General features: G+C 41.6%; 1 protein-coding gene across 6 annotated transcripts in view; it reads right to left on the reverse strand.

Annotated features, from left to right (window-relative positions):
- The window catches only part of MSRB3 (methionine sulfoxide reductase B3), a 254,166-nt gene that overhangs the window by 117,764 nt on the left and 115,895 nt on the right, over positions 1-20,507 (reverse strand). For all 6 annotated transcript variants that reach the window (XM_030216947.1, XM_030216945.1, XM_030216944.1 and 3 more), the window contains one exon: positions 3,768-3,876. In XM_030216947.1, the coding sequence (XP_030072807.1) occupies positions 3,768-3,876 (109 nt within the window). The remainder of the gene's footprint in view (positions 1-3,767; positions 3,877-20,507) is intronic.

Raw genomic sequence — 20,507 nt, forward strand, 5'->3', positions numbered from 1 at the left:
TCCTTGGCTCGTAATCTTGGTGTCATCTTTGATTCCTCTCTCTCTTTCTCTGCACATATTCAACAGATCGCCAAAACCTGTTGTTTCTTTACAACATTAGCAAAATTCGCCCCTTCCTTTCTGAATACGCTGCCAAAACCCCTATCCACACCCTTGTCACCTCTCGCTTGGATTACTGCAATTTACTTCTCACTGGTCTTCCGCTCAGTCATCTCTCTCCTCTCCAGTCTGTCCAAAATTCTGCAGCACGGCTTATTTTCCGCCAAAATCGTTATACCCACACTAGCCCACTCCTCAAGTCACTTCACTGGCTCCCTGTCCGCTTCCGTATACAGTTCAAACTTCTCTTACTACCTTTAAATGCATCCATTCTGCAGCCCCCAATTACCTCTCCACTCTCATCTCTCCCTACATTCCTCCCCGTGACCTCCACTCACTGGACAAATCTCTCTTGTCGTCCCCCTTCTCTTCCACTGCTAACTCCAGGCTTCGTTCCTTTTCTCTCGTGGCACCTTATGCCTGGAATAAACTTCCTGAGCCTGTAGGTCTAGCTCCATCTCTACCTGTTTTCAAATCTATGCTGAAAACCCACCTTTTCACTGCTGCTTTTGGCTCCTAGCCACTACTCATTTGCCTCCCCCTTGTTCCTTCTCACCCAGTACTTGTCTGTATTATTTTAGATTGTAAGCTCTATTGAGCAGGGACTGTCTCTCTGTGTCAGGTGTTCAGCGCTACATGCATCTGGTAGCGCTATACAAATGCTAATAATATAATAATAATAAAACACGGCAGCCAGGTTGATATTTGGTAAATCACTGTTCGAAAGTGCCAAACCCCTTCGAGAAAAACTGCACTGGCTCCCAATCAAGGAGCGTATTACCTTCAAAATCTGCACCTTGGTCCACAAGATTATCTATGGTGAAGTCCCAGGATATATGGTCGACCTGATTGACCTCCCAAACAGAAACAGAACCAGAGCATCACGTACCTACCTAAATCTCCACTACCTGAGCTGCAAAGGACTCAGATACAAATTAACCTATGCATCCAACTTCTCCTTCATAGGCACACAATTGTGGAATGCACTGCCAAAGACTGTGAAATCAATCTATGACCATCTAAACGTCAGGAGATCGTTAAAGACCTACCTATTCAGAAAAGCATTCCCCACTGACCTAACCTAGATGCCTCCAATCTGCAACACTGCAAACCATAGACTGTATTGGACACTATATATTACTTCCTATCTTTGATCCCTAGGCACCTGAATATACTAACTTTACCCGACCCTAACATCAAATTGTATTTGTTTCCATACCGGTCTAGGCAATCGCCTTACGGTAAGATGTAAGCCACATTGAGCCTGCAAATAGGTGGGGAAATGTGGGATACAAATGTAACAAATAAGTAAATAAATATAGAAAGTTATTTATCTAATACAAATCACAAATAAGCAAATATTAGATTATTCCTAAAAATCCTGTTTAGAACAAAGGATAGCTTATAATCCAAATAGACAAAAAAAAATCTATTTGTTCTTCAGCTTCTTTTATTATCCTGTCATCCTTTTTATGAGGTCCAATTTTAGGGGTCTGTTTACGAAGCAGCGCTAGCGGCTATCCATGCGCTAGTGCCGACACGGCCCATTCAAAGTGAATGCAGCGCTAGTGTCTGCACTAGTGCTGCTTAGTAAACCGGAGTGTTTATTTGTTCCAAACAGGATTTTTAGGAACAATCTAATATTTGCTTATTTGTGTGCATTAAAATCAGGGGTAGGCAATTCCAGTCCTTGAGAGCCACAGGCAGGTCAGGTTTTCAGGATATACACAATGAATATTCATGAGAGATTTGCATACCAAGGAGGCAGTACATATAAATCTCTCTCATACACATGCACTGTGGATGTCCTGAAAACCTAACCTGCACGGGGGTCTCGAGGACTGCAATTGCCTACCTCTGCATTAAATCATTTTACTAGTCTTATATACAACAGCGAGTGATTTAGGTGGAAGGTTCCATGTACAAAGATTGATGCCTGATGCCTACTCACTGATTTGTTTTGGGGGGGGGGGAGAAGTTAGTGCCACTGATTCAGGTTCAGTAACTTTAGTACAGTGTTCTGAACCCAGTCCTCGGGGCACATCAAGTCCCATCGGGTTTTCAGGATATCCACAATGAATATGCAGAGATAGATTTCCATACCAAGGAGGACGTGCATGCCATATATCTCATGCATATTCATTGCAGATATCCTGAAAACCCGATGGGGCTTGATGTTCCCCAGAGGACTGGGTTGAGAAGACCTTCTCTAGTAAACAGTACACTCTGGCCGGAAAAGCATGTTGCCTATTAACTAAAAACAAGCAGTTATATCATTAATACATTTGGATCAGAGAAAAGCCAGGACCTGATGCCAGGGTCTATGTTATAATTTGTAGAATAAACTGATAACCTTGGCAAGTTAACAATGCTAAAATCAATGGAGAGACACTTCATTCACTAGAAACAGTTTTGGAAGTGTATGCATGGGTTTTTTTTTTCCAGGTAGTTGCTACATTCCAACTACAAATGAGCCAATAAATACTTTCTTCACATGCTTCAAAAAGAAGTTAAGAGTAGGATGGAAAAGAAATAAATTATGTTACTTTCTCTCTGCTGCCCAAATAACCACCTTTACAATTTTTGCTTCCTGGTACTAAGCCCTATCCTTTATGGATTTTGTTTATGGTAACGGTTTTCACAAATATATTAAGTAGAGAGGTGTGGTAGCCGCGTTAGTCCACTCTTAAAGGTTATCAACAGAAATCAAACAAAATAAAACATGGAAAAGAAAATAAGATGATACCTTTTTTATTGGACATAACTTATTAAGTTATGTCCAATAAAAAAGGGTATCATCTTATTTTCTTTTCCATGTTTTATTTTGTTTGATTTCTATTGATAACCACAAATATATTTAAACCATTATTACTTTCACATATGTTATGGTAAAATAAAAATCAGGCCCTAAACACATAGGGGTTGATAGTTCAAAGATTTGCCTGGATAAATATTTAACTAATCTTTGGTTTTTCATTGTATTTAAAAACAAACAAACAAACAAACAAACAAAAACTTATCTAGTTAGCTTTAACTGGATATCACACCAATGAATATTGGCCCTCCAGGGTCCAAATAGGGTCACAGCCATGGCTGCACAAAACACCCCCAAAACAAAACAGAGTGATATCAGCCTGTGCAAGTGGATGACACACTATAATCTGGCCTGTGCTGGCTCAACAGGAGGTGGGGGACTGCAATAATGTCCCCAGCTGACCCTACAAGCCAGTCTGGAGAAAAAGCATGGCAGGATAAGTATGGCTACGATCATGTGATTTTTCAAGCCACTAAGGGCCCTGTTTACTAAGCCACGTTTTAACGCACATTAACCATGTACGTGCCTACAATATCCCTATAGGCGCCTACACGGTTAACGCGCACGCTAACTGTAGGCGCATTAAAAACGCTAATGTGCCTTAGCAAACAGGGCCCTAAATTGGGGTAGTAGTCAGGAAAAGTTTGGGAAGCACTGTCCAACAACTGTCCAACAATGTATGTATTGTTTTTAAAACAATGCATGCTTTTAACTTTCAGGCTACACATACCTATCTTTCTGTGGTAGTAGCTCTAGAGGTTAGTAAGCAAGTGTAGAATTTCGTATGAGAGTTTGAGGAAGTCAAGGTAATGGTGATGAGAGAGGCAGAAAATCTGGCTTCAGGCTGTCTTACCTTTCAGTCCCTTTCTCTTGAGTGACATGGTACTGGAGAGGTGTCAGCCGCTTCTTCAGTTCCTCGTGGGAAAAAACCACTTTGTAGTTCCTTTTATCCCTACATGACCCTAGAAAGAAAGAGAGCATATAAGAAAATAGTCTTATTAGCTTTAATCCTGAATAGTTCTGGCTTGCAGACATAACACAGATTCTGCAATCACTTAACAATGACCAAATTGGTCATTGGTGCCTCTGAACAGCTCAGCTGAAGTGTAGCTATTTTACAAATTCATCTTTAAAAAGAATTTTGTTTAAAAACAAAGACAATGTGCTACAGCCAAAGCTTTCAGTGTGTAATGTGAAACATTTTCACACAACTATTTAGAGAAACAGCATCAGTTTTCTACCACCAAGCCACCTCTATCAAACAAGCAAAACACACGAGATCCCGTCTAAACATTGGTGTTTACAATGAACCCAATATTTAAAAGCAGTTAAGCAGTAGCGGAAAATCCCTCCACTTTTTTTTTTAAATTTGAACCACATGATAGTTAATTTTGGACATACAGTATATATTATTGTTTAGTCAAAATTACCAGTACAAAAAAGGGATAGGATTTGGGGTATTCTGGGACAGAGCTACTTAGACATACATCCTCTCATTCTATAATATGTTGCCTAAAGTTAGGCGCCAATTACACACATAAGTTATAGAATACTGGGAGGGGGGGAGTTATCAATGTGGGCTACTGTTAAGACATGTTATTTTAGTGTTAACCCCCGTTATTAGTAACTAGGTCTCACTGCATAAAATGGGATCTGTGCTAAAATAGAATGAGTTGGTGGTAAAATAACATGTTTCAATGGCAGCCGTGTTGATAACTTCACCCCAGCATTTACACATGAAACTGTTAACAGTTACGTTTGCAAGTACTAGTCGGGTTCTAAGTGGTATTCTAGTACTTTAGGGGTCCTTTTACTAAGCTGCAGCTAAAGAGGGCATGTGCTGGCATCAGCGTGTGTTTTTGACATGCACTGAGGCCCCCTTTTACCACAGTGGGTAAAAGGCTGTTTTGTTTTTTTAAAGAAACAGCCATGCAGCAAGTAAAGCACTTGCAGCGTGGCCATTTCAGGAAAGGGAGTACTTACCGCCACCCCTTGAAGTGGCGGTAAGGGCTCCTGCGCTAACCCAGCGGTAATTTTTTATAGTGCCAGAAATGGCGCGCGCTGGAGGTGGGAACTATCACCGGGCTGCTGCGGTAGCCCGGCGATATTTCCGGTTTAGCGAGCGGTAAGCCCACATTGGGCTTACTGCCACTTAGTAAAAGACCCCCTTAGTGCACAACTTGCTTAGTGTGTAAATGTAAGGAGGCATGCACAGGGGAAGGCACATAGGCAGGGCACAGGTAAGTCCTACATTTACAAACAAGCTAAGAATACGGCTGAGTTATGCATTAAAGTGCCACATTTAGGAGTGCACAGTTATGCCTGCTATTGACATGGCTTGAGTGAGCATACACCTAAATGTTAGTGTGTGAATGCCAACTTACACTAGCATTGAATAACGGAATTTGAGCATCCAGATGCAGTTACAGAATTGTGCTTAACATGCTGCATCTTGGCGCTTTTGGTGACCTTTATAGAATTGCCCCTTAAGTGAGCAATTCTATAAAAACAGTGCTAATATTTACATACTAAGTACACATGTAAACAATTAGAATACCTGAACATATGTGTATAAATGCCAAAAAATCCACTTAAGCACTATTCTGTAAATATGTGCATATAATACATAGCATGTATTTTACAAATAGGGCTACCCGTGAGTTGAGTTTAGGTGGAGCATAGATATGACTCATACTTCCATGTGTAACATAAAATACTATATGTTAGGTATGTGCACATCTCTGGCATTTGAGTGCAAACATTTACAGCAGCCCTATGGCCGGTGTACGTACTCCTGCCTACCTGCATATGCACATATATACCTGGTATGTTAGCATTCTGTAAAAGAAAGTAATCACCTGTTTTCCCTTATAGACAATGCCCCTCATAATTCATACATCTAAGCAACAATATTCAGCCACTAAACATCGAAATTAAACATCTAGGTGGGCTGTACAAATAGGAATAACTTGAAATGTCTAGTTTGGATGTTCCAAGCTATATATATTATATGTATATTCAACTGCACTGCCTTAATGGATAGCACCACCACTGAGTATAAACTGAAACCCTCTAAGTTAGATGTTTCAAATCATACTGTAAGTTGACTGTGTGGCTGAATATTGATCTTCATATATCCATTGTAGAGACAGAAGCTAATGGGCAGATGCACTCTAATTCTATATATGGTGCTCAAAATTGAATGCAAATATGGCCATGCACCCAATTTGCACACACAATTTAATTGATAAATTAACCAATTAACGCTGAATATTGGGTGCTAATAATCAATTATTGGTGCTAATTGGCATTAGATTTACGTGCGCATCTTTAGGCTTCAGGAATCGCATGTAAATTTTATGCGTGGATCCAAAAGGGGGGCATGGCTATAGACAGATCAAGGGCATTCCAGGAATTTGTGCACAGTTTTAAAGAATAAAGGAAAGCTGCACCTAATTTATGTGCAAGAATTTACACCAGGTGTATATCCTTGCACCCAAAATTGGGCATGAAACTGGAAGCCAAATGCTATTCTATAAACGGCAATCAACTCCGAATGCCATTTATAGAGTAGCGCTTAGCATGAATTTTTATCAGCTCCCAAATTTGGGCATCATTTATAGAACTGTATCCATGATATACAGCTAAAAAAAACCTCTCTAAAATTATAAACTGCTTTCAACATTTTAAATCATTATAAATAATTACACTTCTATTAAACTTTAACAAAATTTCTAATTTGTTGTGTGGCAAAATCATTTTTTCACTTTAGTACAAAATGGAACATGTCTTAACACATACAAAAAAAGGGAAGATCATTGTAGCATTGTGAAAATTTACCTATCTGGGTTTAATAAACCACTGTTCCATATTTGCTCAAAGCAATGTACAGCATATACTTAAATAACAAGACAAAAAGTCATATAATTAACACACAAAGGCCAGTTTACTAAGGTGCGCTAGTGTTTTAGCGCGTGCACAAAATTAGTGTGCGCTGCGTAGGCACCCATAGGAATATTGTGGGTGCCTACAGAGTTTGCGTGCGCTAATGGTTAGCACACACTAAAAACACTAACATGCCTCTAGTGCAGTTTACTAAACAGGACCCAAAATCAGATATCAATAAATCCCTAAAAAATATTTATTAACCTTGAAAAATAACAGCTGGCTACATCCTCTAAATAAACAAATGTTAACAAAATGTATTCAGAAAATAACAATGGATAGCAATGCGCACTGCCACCCCTCCTACATAAAATTTCAAAATGTGGTACAATAAAATAACAAACTGACATACAGAAAAACCTAAAAATAATGGGATCTTTTAACTAAACTGCATTAAGTGCTAACACACACTTAGGGTCTTTTTTACCAAACTGCACTAGAGATTCCCGTGTGGTAATGCCGACAAAGCCTATTGTTGGCATTGCCATGCTGGGAATTGTTAGCGTGGTTTAGTAAAAGGGGAATTTAATGCAGCAAAAATAGCCTAACATGGGATGTGCTAAAGCATGCCATGTTAGTTTTGGCATGTGAAAATACTAAGCACATGGTAATTATTTTTTGTAGTTTTTCTTTAGGGGGCTTGTCCAGGACAGAACATGGGCATTCCTGCATCAACCAGTTAGTGCATCTGCATCTACATTACCATGTTCTAATTGGTTAACACAATGTTAAGTTCCAAGTTTATTACAATTTACTATGCCGCCAGCCGATAATGCCATCTATGTGGCTTACAAAGTATATAAATATATAAGAGAAAGAAATATTGTGTGTACTCAAATAGACAAACAATGAGGTTAACATGGGAGCCCTTACCATCTCCTAAAGAAGTGGCGGTAAGTGTTCCCACAGTAATTTTTTTTTAATGGTCACGAGCTAACACTAACATCTTACTATCATCCGCAAAAATGCAGATCTTACCTTCTAAAACTTCAGCAATGTTGCTCACAAATATATTGAACAGAAATGGCCCCAGCATCGATCCCTGAGGCATTCTACTACTCACCTTTCCTTCCTCCAAGTGAATTCCATTAACCACTACACTCTGGCGTCTGTTTGTCAACCAGTTCCTAATCCAGTTCACCACTTTGGGTCCTATCTTCAGCCTGTCAAGTTTATTCAAGAGTCACTTATGTGGAACCGTGTCAAAGGCTTTGCTGAAATCTAAATAGATTACATCTAGCGCATGTCCTCAATCCAGTTCTCTGGTCACCCAGTCAAAGAATTCAATCTGATTTGTTTGGCACGATTTACCTTTGGTAAAACCATATTGTCTCTGATCTTGTAACCTATTTGATTCCAGGAAATTTACTATCCTTTCCTTCAGGATCACTTCCATTATTTTTCTAATAACCGAAGTGAGGCTTACCGGCCTGTAGTTTCCAGCTTCTTCTCTGTCACCACTATTGTGAAGAAGGACCACTTCTTGTCTTCTCCAATCCTAAGGAACCTCCCCCATCTCCAAGGATTTATTAAGCAAATCTTTAAGAGGACCCACGAGAACCTCTCTGAGCTTAATATCCTCGTTTGGATCCCATCCAGTCTCATGGCTTTCTCCACCTTCAATTTTTCAAGTTGTTCATAAACACTTTCTTCTGTGAATGGTGCTATATCTGCCCCATTCTCATATGTACCTTTGCAGTCAATCATGGCACTTCTCCAGGATTTCTTCTGTGAACACAGAAGTATTTGTTTTGAACGTTTGCTTTTTCCTCATCATTCTCCACATAGCGGCTCACAGCATCTTTCAGTCTCACAATTCCATTTTTAGTCTTCCTCCTTTCACTAATATACTTGAAAAAATTCTTGTTGCTCCTCCTTACATTTCTAGCCATTTGCTCTCCAGTTGTGCTTTTGCCAGACATAGCTCTCTCTTGGCTTTTTTCATTTTCATCCGGTATTCTCTCTGTGTTCCTCTTCTTGAGTTTTTTCTGTATTTAATGAACTCTAACTTTTTAGCCGTTATTTTCTTAGCCACTTGCTGAAAAATGCAGAATGTTGCAGAGTTTTAATGATTTATGACTGGAGGTTTTTTATGGAGATGATGTAAAAGTGGAATCTGTGTAAAAATCCTACCACATAAAAGTTAATATCAGGCTATTATCATACTCTGCATCAGGAATATATTTAATGCATTTTTAAAACATCCTTATTTCTGATTGCTTATGCATTTCTATGAATAATACACTCCAAATTGTAGGCAACATTGGGGAAGGAGTTGTGAACACAGCACAGTCTGCTGATTTGAAATTAAGAGAAGGGAAAGGGAAATGGCCCTTATATACCGCCTTTCTGAGGTTTTTGAAACTACATTCAAAGTGGTTCACATATATTCAGGTACTTATCATATCATACTTGCTTAAAGTACAACAAATTCCCTGTCATTAAAAACCAAAACCTAATTCTCAAAATATATACTGTATGCCAGAAAATAAGGAGTTAAAGAAGCTCAAACTAAACTAGTGTTGTGCATTTAAGATGGCCATTCCCTGAAATCAATCTAGACATTGCATTGTGCACCAGTTGTAACTGCTGATCGGATTTAGCAAAGAAGCCCACATAAATGCAAGTAATCTAGGCAGGAAACCATAACCACCTTGACCACTGTAGCTTAACCTGCAGCCTTTAAAAAAAGCTGTACTGATTGCAAAAATACAAACGATAGTTCTAGAAACCCGATAAGCATGAAGGTCTAAAGTTACAGAACTGTGAAATCTGACACACAGACTATATAATTAATGTTACATTAGCTGTAAAAGATCACTTATCTAAACCAGGTTTCAATGATATTGTTTATCATTTTATTAATTTGATATACTGCCTTTTTTGAGCACATTTCAAGGCGGTTTACATACAATTGTACAGGTACTGTCCCTAATGGGCTCACAATCTAAGTAGTATATTGTACTTGGGGGGTTAAGTGAAAAACCCAACTGGCTAGGTGCCCCGAGGACTGGGTTGAAAACCTGTGATGTAAAATCTTCCATTGTGTTTTTGTGTCTTTCTGCTCTGAAACCCAATCCCAGAGTCTCCAGCTAAGCTTGATTCTATGATTTCCCCTATCTTCATGACCTCAAAATCTGATCTCCTACGTACTTCTCCCCTCTCCAAGGATGTGCCTTCCTGCCACCTCCTCCCCCTTCGCTAGCATCAATTCCTCCCCCTTCCCTCCCTCAGCATCTGCATCCTACCTCTTTCTCCCATTTCTCAGCATCTGTTGAGCTGAATAATTTAATTGCAATTTTAGGCCTCCTTATTTTGTCTACATTCTAATTCCTGCCCTCTCATTTGTGTGTGTTTTTTAAATTGTAAATTGCTTGGATATAGTTTTTGACAGGTGGTATATCAAATAAAGTGAACACTGAACATCTATGCATATGCCTCCTTCTTCAACATCCATCACCTTGCCTTTCTTCCTCACTCCCCTGGCATCCATCTATCTGCCTCCACCTTCCTCTGCATCTACCCTTCTCCCACAGTATCTGTCCTTCTCTTCCCATTCCCCTAATATGTGCCAGCACTGATCTTTTCTCTCACTCTCCCAATCAACCAGTACCTACCTGCCTTTCCTCTTCACAGCAGTAGCCATCAGAGCCTGTCCTTTCACCATCCGCCACTCTCTATCTTATTATCTACCCACTACTGCCAGCATTGCATACATATTTGAAAGGTGAGAGCTGAAACTTCCTGTTCCTTGTAGTGCTGTTGTCCATTAAAAGAGTGGAGGAAGCAAAAGGATAGGCTCTCACTGATCTGCCTACACAGTGAAAAGGTTAGCCAGGCCACAGGAAAGGCTGAGTGGATATGGCAGGGCTTTTCAGCACCCTGAGCCACTGTCTTACTACCTCACCCCTTGTCTGCCCTAAGGGTCCCAAATGACTCTCTTGCCCAGAGCCTGAACAACTTGAGGTCACTATTATTTGGTACGCCCGCTGTCAATCTACCTGGACCATCTTAACATATTTTTCTCTTTTTCAAAACTTTTTATTTTCAACATTTTCAATTTACAAAAGTAACTTTATAGGAAAAGTGAAAAACAATGGCAATTAATAACCAATTTTAAAAAAGGAAGAAAAAACATGGATCCAAAAAGGTCCAGTCCGACTCTAAACAAATTTATTGTTCCACAAAATTCCATATTAATGGGGAGATGTGAAATATCCAGGCTATTCTATTTAAGGATTTATAACTTCCCTTTAAGCCATAGGTACAAGGCAGAGTACAACAAAGATAATTCCCAATAGGAAATTATATAAGATTTTTAACAATAAAAATATAAATTTACAATGCTAAATTTAACACCATAGTTAGAATCAGAGCTTTTGTTCATTGAAGAGGTACATTTTTAATTTCTTGCGGAAGTGAAACCTGCGGCCATTGGAATGCTGTTCCAAATTCCACTTACTGAGACTACTGTATTTGTACTTGATTCCTCTCCATCTTCCACACACCTATCACAGTAAATCCTGGAGATCCTAATAGCTTCCATACTAGATATTTTCAGAACATCTTACAAGGATTTGCTAGACTGCACATTCACAAAGAAAACTGCATCAAAGTAATCTACAATGATAATAGGAGCAGCAAGCAAACAAAACAAAGTAACAATTCACGCAAAGGGTAGGAGGTAGCTGGGGGGCCCAAACTACCCTGGAACTCAGGTGCCAAAATCCTGCAGAAAATCCAGATTGAGTTCAGTTTTGAATTTGGTCTTGGAAAGTGAAGATGGCACCTTAGTGGAGGATGTCTGCTTCTTTTAATTATGCCTAAAAAGCATAAGGTGAAGTTTGGTGCTGTCGCTGATGACATGGTATTTATAGACCGCCAACTCCCGACGAAGTTGGTTCAAAGTGGATTACAAACAAAAGAAAAGAAACAATTTCAATACTAGAAAGAAAATCCATAAAATTCAGAAAAGAGGTAAGTTTTTAGCTTTTTGTGAAAAAACAAATAAGTGGGTATAGTTTTAATCCCTAAGGGCAATGAATTCCAAGTCTGGACTGCATGATATACAAAAGAAAAATATAAAGGGTTTCTATATTTCAGTCCTAACACAGAAGGAAAATAAAGAAGGCGAATACCACCCACTTGAGAAAATGAAGGTGAAGCAGGAAATGTAAATAACTTATATATTCTGGGCAGCACCCTTGAAAACGTTTATAGACCCAGCTGGCTAATTTATAGGAAATATGAGCCTTATCTGGCAGCCAATGCAGGTTCAACATACAAGGTGTACCATGATCCAATTTTTTTTTTAATCAAAAATCATTTTGGCTGCTGTATTTTGTAGGACATGTACCCTTTAGTGACTTCAGCTTCCCCTTTACTGTTCCAATGGATACATTTGTGGTGCCACTACCATCATCCTGGGATGGTTCGCTTGGGGAGGCCAGGGGAGGAGCAGAGCCTTCGGCCCCCCTGGAATGGAATGATATGCTCACCCCTGCGAAGCCTCAGAGAACCCAGTCATTGAGCATGTAGAGACTGCTGTAATGGAGCAGTCACAGGAAAGTGACGTGGAGGGGCATAATCGAACGCGAACGCCTATCTCCAAGGGCATCTATGTCCGAAAACGGGTACGTGTGAAGAGGCGGGACAGACCGTATTTTTGAAAAAATGGACGTTTTTCAGCTAGGAGTTTGGTTTTTTTTAGTGATAATGGAAACTAAAAACGCCCAGCTCAAAAATGTCCTAATCTGAGCCATTTGGTCGTGGAAGGGGCCACGATTCGTAGTACACTCGCCCCCCTGACATGCCAGGACACCAACTGGGCACCCTAGAGGTCAGTGCGGTGGACTTCAGACAACGCTCCCACATGCACTGCTCCCTTACCACGGGTGCTGAGCACCCAACCCCCCTCCCCTAAAACTCACTACCCACAAATGTACAACACTACCATAGCTCTTAGGGGTGAAGGGGGCACCTATATGTGGGTACAGTGGGTTTTGGAGGCCTCCCATTTACCAGCACAAGTGTTACAGGTGGGGGGAGGGATGGGCCTGGGTCCTCCTGGCTGAAGTGCACTGCGGTACCCACTAAAATTGCTCCAGGAACCTGCATACACACAGGCCTCTAGGACTTGTTGCTGCTATATAACATTGGCACACCAGTTGACACCTGAAGACCAATCTCTCCGAAAACGTCCTTTATTGGAATAAGCACGCTTACTCACAGTTAACTGCAGATCAGAGGTTGTGCCCCACTGGCAACGAGTCTCCCTGGTACTGAGATGAGCAGTAGGTCCGAGCTGGCAGAATGGGGTACAATGCCCTCTTTCAGCCACATTCAAGGTAAGAACTAAGTTCTGTAACGTGGCTAACACGTGAAAGGGATCTAAAACTGGCTTACAAAAATGGCCACTACCTCATGGACTACCGGAAACAAAACAGGGCACACTCTGACCCAGTAAGCAGGGGGAAATGCACCATGGGAGTAGAGCCTACCAACTACCAACATCGTGAGCATTTGCCACAAGCTCGTGGAATCACGAAGCCCAATACCCTACACCCACCACAATGCATTGCTGATGTGACTCTGCAGTGCACATAACAGAAAAGGTGTCACATTCACCCGAGAGCCACATCAGAACCAGGGAAAGGCTGTCACAGGATAGAACACATTCTGCTGTCATGGAGGTGGGTACGGCATTTGAGGCTGGCATACAGGCTGGAAAAAAAGTTTTTAAAATGGGGTCTTTTTGGTGGAAGGGGGTTAGTGACCACTGGGGGAGTCCAGGGAGGTCATCTCCGATTCCCTCCAGTGGTCATCTGGTCAGTTGGGGCACTTTTTTGGGACCTGTTCGTGAAAAAAAAGGGTCCAAAAAAAGTGATCCAAAATTGCGGTAAAAACGCCTTTTTTCCGATTATCAGCTAAAGACGCCCATCTCTCCTCTGCCGATAACCACGCCCCAGTTCCGCCTTCACCACGCCTCCAACACGCCCCGTCAACTTTACCCGTTTCCGTGACGGATTGCAGTTGGAAACGCCCAAAATTGGCTTTCGATTATACCGATTTGGTTGCCCAAGGGAGAAAGACGCCCATCTCCTGATTTGGGTCGCAATATAGGCGTTTTTCTCTTTCGATTATAAGCAGGATAGTGAACCAGCAGAAGTAGCAGGGAGTGCAGTGACAAAGCTTCATCGGAGGGAGGTGATCTCAGGTGCAGGAATTCTCTGGAGATGCTGGGATATCTTGGAGAGCCCAGTAAGATGGGTTAGAGCGCCTCATCCCACCTCAGAGAAAGGTGAAATGCCCTCTGGATATGTTGTGCTTGCTTCATATAATGTGGATAGATCTGCAGTTTTTACTTTGGAGGAAATGTGGAAAGTGGCCAGGCTCTCTTGGTCGGGTTCTTTCAGTGCAGCTAGAACTAAAACTAAAAGCAGAGAGGCAGGAATCCCAAAAGTTGATTGTAAAGGGACGAATGGGAAGCTGGAAACTGGTATGGATAAACTGGAGAGCCATCGGGATGCTATAGTTAAGGGCAATGTTAATTTAGCAATTAAAATTGAAAATCTTTTGTATGCTGACCATATGAGGAAACTAGCTGGAGATGGGTGTCTTCATACATTGCTAATTTAAAAGTGTGTGAGATAGGGAGAGGGGGAAGAGGTGTATGATGTGGTGATGTGTTGCTTTGGCTTGCCTCCCTATTGCCACCCCAAATATTTCTGTCTAGAGACACAACTGCTGTGCCTCCGCTCCATGCTTGCCAGATGCTGGCACGCAGCAGCAACCAAAACACCAATATGGGCAAGAAAGTCTTCCAACCCAGGTGATTGCAGCTCGCAAAGTCCCTGCTAGCCCTGTCCCCCTGGCATTGGGAAGTACAGGTCAGAGGGGGCTCGACCAACAGGGCCTACTTCACTTTTGGCCATCTGGGTGGGAAGGCTCTCCTAAGCATATTTGTGCATTGGTTGCTGCTGTGAGCTAAAAGGCCCAGAGGCACAGCAGTAGCAACAGCAGAAGGGAGTGGGGTAAGGAAATTTGAGGAAAAATGAACGGGTGGTAGGGAGTAAAAAAGAGTAACCCCCCCCTGTTTACTAAGGCCATGCGCTAATACTGATACAACCCTTTCACTTGTCGGCATTGCCACATGGCTTAGTAAACAGGGGGGGGGGGGGGGTAAGGGAAATGTTGGAATGGGGGAGGGGAGAGAGTGGGTAATGCTGGATGGATTGATGAGTGGGAGGGGAGAGAAGAGAGAAGGAACAATGCTCGACAGGAAGAGAAGGGAAGAGAAAAGGAAGATGCTGAATACGAGGAGTGGAAGGAATAGAAGAGAAATGGGAGATATTGTACTGGGGGGAGGGACAGAAAGAGGGAGGAGATCATCAATTTATAGGCTGTAGGGGGCACCAGAAGCTCTAGCATTGGCTCTGCAATGCTGACATTTCATAGGATGGACTGGAGTGGTTTGAGTTCTTAGAAGCTAATAACACCATACCATCATCAGCTCCAAGTGTCATTTTGTAGGATTTTGTGGTACTTCATAAAGTAGCACTGGAGTTTGTGTTGTTGTTCCTGAGATGACACCACAGTTTGAACATGGTGTGCTGTGAGAGAAAAGAGTTTAACTCCGTTGTCGGGAATGTGGAGTGTGTGCTACAGAAATGGGAGGTGCAGAGTTCATATTGACATTCTGTCCAATCCTGTATAAAATCCAGACTTCACTCTCACACAAAAGAATTTGTTGAATGATGCTATTAGTTATAATGGCAGTGGCATCAGAAGTGGCCAATCAATAGAGAGAGGTCAGTGGCCAACTAGAGCTGGGTTTGCATTTCCATTTCAGGAGCTAATGCCCTGCTTTCCTTGCTATCTACCCACTGGCTGCAGCTAGAGCTAGCCAAAAGATGCTGCTGGACTAGCTGCAAAAGTAAGGGGTTAAAGGAGACAGAACATGGCAGCAGTAATGAAAACTCAGAAAGTGCTCATTTATGGAGAAAGAGAAGCTCTGAAATTTAAATGTATTGAGAACTTTAGGTCCAAAAATTGGGCAAGCTTTAAAAATTAATAATGCTGGATTCTTTCTGGTGGAAAACAAGAGATCTGCATGGCCCTGACAGAGGTACAAAAGCAAAAATATATAAATAAATTAATAAAATTGGCGGGACACAGGTAAGGATCCCAGTTATGCACATAACTTACAGGATACTGCAAGTTATGCAGGTATCTGCCATACTTAGGCGCTAACAATTATATTAGCTCTATGGCTGATGTAATTGCTCATACGAAAATGTTACATACATATATACCTGGTTATGCTAGTATTCTACTGTATAAAGAAGTGGTCTTCATTTTTAAGTTGGGCCCATTATGGATCTAAACAAGCTTAAGGAGACACCAAATATCTTCCCGTGACACTGATGACCAGCGTGTGTAAATGATATTTAGTCCACCTTCACTGGGGGTATCCTCAAGGAGAGGGGTATTTCCAAACCTATTTTGTTCATGCACTGTCCTTCCAGAATACAGCTTTTCCACCAATCCACTTCCCTCTTTCTGTCACAGGTGTGGGAAGAGAGGCACAGTAACAAAACCCAGAATAATGGAGGGGGGGGGGGGGGTGCTGTCGACCCTTAGCCCTTCGAAGAACACTGGTATAAAGAAAAGTAAGTGACTACTTTCCTTTACAGAATATGCTTCAACCATGCACCCTCTGAATGCCTAATTCTAGGCACCCTGTTATAGAATTACTCCCTATGTAGTAAACTGATTTCTTCATTAGATCAATGTTCAGATTTGGAAAAAGTAATGCATTTAAAAACCCAATCTAAAATCATATAGCTCTGGTAGCTATCCTAATTTTGGAGAAAATGTGTGTCTTCCCAGGCTGTTTTAATAGGCCCACAAAAATGATGTAATAGACCCACAAACACTACTTGAAAACAACGGGAGAGTTCATAATGTCTAATTTCTTTTTAAGAAAATGGATTATAGGATGCTCACACAAAGGCCCTATTTAAAAATATTTGGTTGAAGGTGCATCTCACGTGTTTCCCACCCTTCTCTTTTGAATTGAAATTGTAAACCACCTTGATATGCCTATGTAGACATTCTTTCAAATCTTTTCTGCAAGGACAGTGAGGGTTATCTTATGTTGCCCTCATTGTCATTGTGGGAGGATAGCTTATGCTAGTGCCCAAAAGTCCAGACAACAAAGGTAGAAAAAGTATTTTAGGTTTGGTTTAGTGATCTGTAGATGTCAGCTTTGGGAATATGAAAGTGTGCCATTTCTGATTCCTTGAATTCTGCACGATACAGAAAGAAATTTATTTTTCTTTCTTCTTATTCTGGAGTGCTCTTAATATCCTCCCATAATTCCTTCCCAGTAATTAGGGTGTCTAATGTCTCTCTGTTAAGAGAGCTCAGTTTTTTTTATCCTTTAAAAGGGTAGTCAACCAACCCCTCTGATCCTCCATACCACAGTATTCTGACGTGTATAGCCCTTGGTAAAATTTCACAACGCTCTTTGCTATCCCCTCCTCCTCCTTATGCAGTGTCCCCTCCCTACCCGCACAGCTAATTTCTTATTCTGTGCAGCTTTCTTTTTTGTGACTAGGAGTTTATCGATCCCCCCCTCCAGTGGCGTAGTTATAGGTGGGCCTGAGAGGGCCCAGGCCCACCCATTCTTGGCTCAAGCCCACCCTGTCTGGCCCCCCTAAACAGTTCAGCAGTAGCTGCCTCACTCCCTTCTCTCCACATCCAGATCCGGCATTTGCCTCTGCCCTTCCATGGCCCAGCAACTTCTCTCCTCCCTGAAAATTCCCCTTCCCAGTGTACCTCTTCACCTTCGTGGGTGGTTGCAGTGACGCACATCCATTGCCCGCACCGATCCTGCAGGCTTCTCTCTGCTGCATTTTGCCCTTGATGGCATAACTTTCTGTTTCCTCTCTGACAGGATGTGTCGGAGGGAAGCCTGTGAGGCAGGCACAGGCAGCGGATGTGCATCGCTGCTGCCACCTGTGAAGGAACTGAGGTACACTGGAGAGGGGGCAAATGCCAGATCCACAGACAGAGGAGAGGGAGAGAGATGCAGGTCCACTTTAACTCAAAATGATAGGTTTGGCAATGCCACTGCCCCCCCTCCTTGCATATAGTTTTTTTTAGTCCTGCTCTTTTACAGATGCCTTCCATAACCTGCATGTCTAAGTTATTTAACTCTCACCAAATATCTGTAATTTGCTGGGTAAGCTCTTCAGTGGGGTGCAGCTTATGTGAGGTCACTGCATTTTAGAGAGAGCATGACAACTGTTTTTTTTTCTATTGTGTATCTCTTTTCTATCTAGCCCCTTTTTCAATGCATTTCCCTCTAAACACCACTTTCATTGCTTCCCACAGTGTAATCTCTCCCACCTCCCCAGTATCATTCAAACATTTCAGTTCTGACAGATATAGCTCCTTCTGAAGCAGTGATATATTAAGAGTCCTGCTCTCTTCCTTTTGCTACTATGCATGCATAAAGAGAGGGGTGTGTGGTCAGAGTTTGTGATTAGACCAATCTCACAGGAGCTTATCTCCCTCAAGAGGCCACAATCAATCAAGAAATGATATATCCTGGAGTACGTGCTGTGACTAGATGAGTAAAAGGTATGGGGGGCATTTTCAATATGACGTCTAAATGAATTTGGACGATTTACACAAAACGTCCACATTCTGAACAGGAAAGAAGGTCATTTTCAACAAAAAAAAGAGTCTATCTTTTCCTTTTGAAAATACCATTTTGAAAAACGTTTTGTGATTTGGACGTTTTGTTTTTCAGTCCATTTTCGAATAAAACCCGTCCAAATGCAAAACGCACAAAATCAAGCCATTAGGATACAGACCATAAGAAAAGTTTCAGTCACAGGAAAGCATTCATAGAGGATAACAAAGTTCAAACTGCTGTAGAATCAGTCCTTACACTTGTGGAGGAAACTGTGAACCCTCCAAAACTCACCAGAAACCCACTATACCCACATACAAGGGCTATGGTAGTGGTGTACAGTGGGGGGTAGTGGGTTTTGGGGGGCTTAGCAGACAAGGTAAGGGAGCAATGGTGAGATGTGTACCTGGGAGCATTTTACGAAGTCCACTGCAGTGCCCCCTGGTGTGCCCTATTGCTTTCCTGGGATACCACTTTTCCATTATTCTACCTGATGCCAAGCCTTCTATTTTTTATAACATTGCAACTGAAGCCTTTACCTCCTCAGTGCATGTAAATGATTTTATCCCTGTGTGGATTCTCTGATGGTGTGTGAGGCTTTCTTTCCAAACAAAGCTTTTACCACACTCAGAACATGTAAATGGTTTTACTCTATTGTGGGTTTTCTTGTGTATTGTGAAGTTTCGCTCCTGTCTAAAGCCTTTACCACACTCAGGGCAAGTATATTGTTTCACTGCAACATGGATTTTCTGGCAGACTGGTCTAGCAATGAACTATAGAATCCATTCAGAAGTTAAAACAGTTGAATATAAGTACATAAGTAATGCCATACTGGGAAAAGACCAAGGGTCCATCAAGCCCAGCATCCTGTCCACGACAGCGGCCAATCCAGGCCAAGGGCACCTGGCAAGCTTCCCAAACATACAAACATTCTATACATGTTATTCCTGGAATTGTGGATTTTTCCCAAGTCCATTTAGTAGCGGTTTATGGACTTGTCCTTTAGGAAACCGTAAAACCCCTTTTTAAACTCTGCTAAGCTAACCGCCTTCACCACTTCCTCCGGCAACGAATTCCAGAGTTTAATTATACGTTTGGTGAAGAAAAATTTTCTCCGATTTGTTTTAAATTTACTACACGGTAGTTTCATCGCATGCCCCCTAGTCCTAGTATTTTTGGAAAGCGTGAACAGACGCTTCACATCCACCTGTTCCACTCCACTCATTATTTTATATACCTCTATCATGTCTCCCCTCAGCCGTCTCTTCTCCAAGCTGAATAGCCCTAGCCTCCTTAATCTTTCTTCATAGGGAAGTCGTCCCATCCCCGCTATCATTTTAATCGCCCTTCGCTGCACCTTTTCCAATTCTACTATATCTTTCTTGAGATGCGGCGACCAGAATTGAACACAATACTCAAGGTGCGGTCGCACCATGGAGCGATACAACGGCATTATAACATCGTCACACCTGTTTTCCATACCTTTCCTAATAATACCCAACATTCTATTCGCTTTCCTAGCCGCAGCAGCACACTGAGCAGAAGGTTTCAGTGTATTATCGATGACGACACCCAGATCCCCTCCTTGGTCCGTAACTCCTAACATGGAACCTTGCATGACGTAGCTATAATTCGGGTTCTTTTTTCCCACATGCATCACCTTGCATTTGTTCACATTAAACGTCATCTGCCATTTAGCCGCCCAGTCTCCCAGTCTCGTAAGGTCCACTTGTAATTTTTCACAATTCTGTCACGATTTAACAACTTTGAATAACTTTGTGTCATCAGCAAATTTAATTACATTTACTCCCATCTCTAATCATTTATAAATATATTAAAAAGCAGCAGTCCTAGCACAGACCCCTGAGGAACCCAACTAACTATCCTTCTCCATTGTGAATACTGCCCATTTAACCCCACTCTCTGTTTCCTATCCTTCAACCA

This window comes from Microcaecilia unicolor, chromosome 10 (assembly GCF_901765095.1).
Source record: "Microcaecilia unicolor chromosome 10, aMicUni1.1, whole genome shotgun sequence".
Classification (NCBI taxonomy): Eukaryota; Metazoa; Chordata; class Amphibia; order Gymnophiona; family Siphonopidae; genus Microcaecilia; species Microcaecilia unicolor.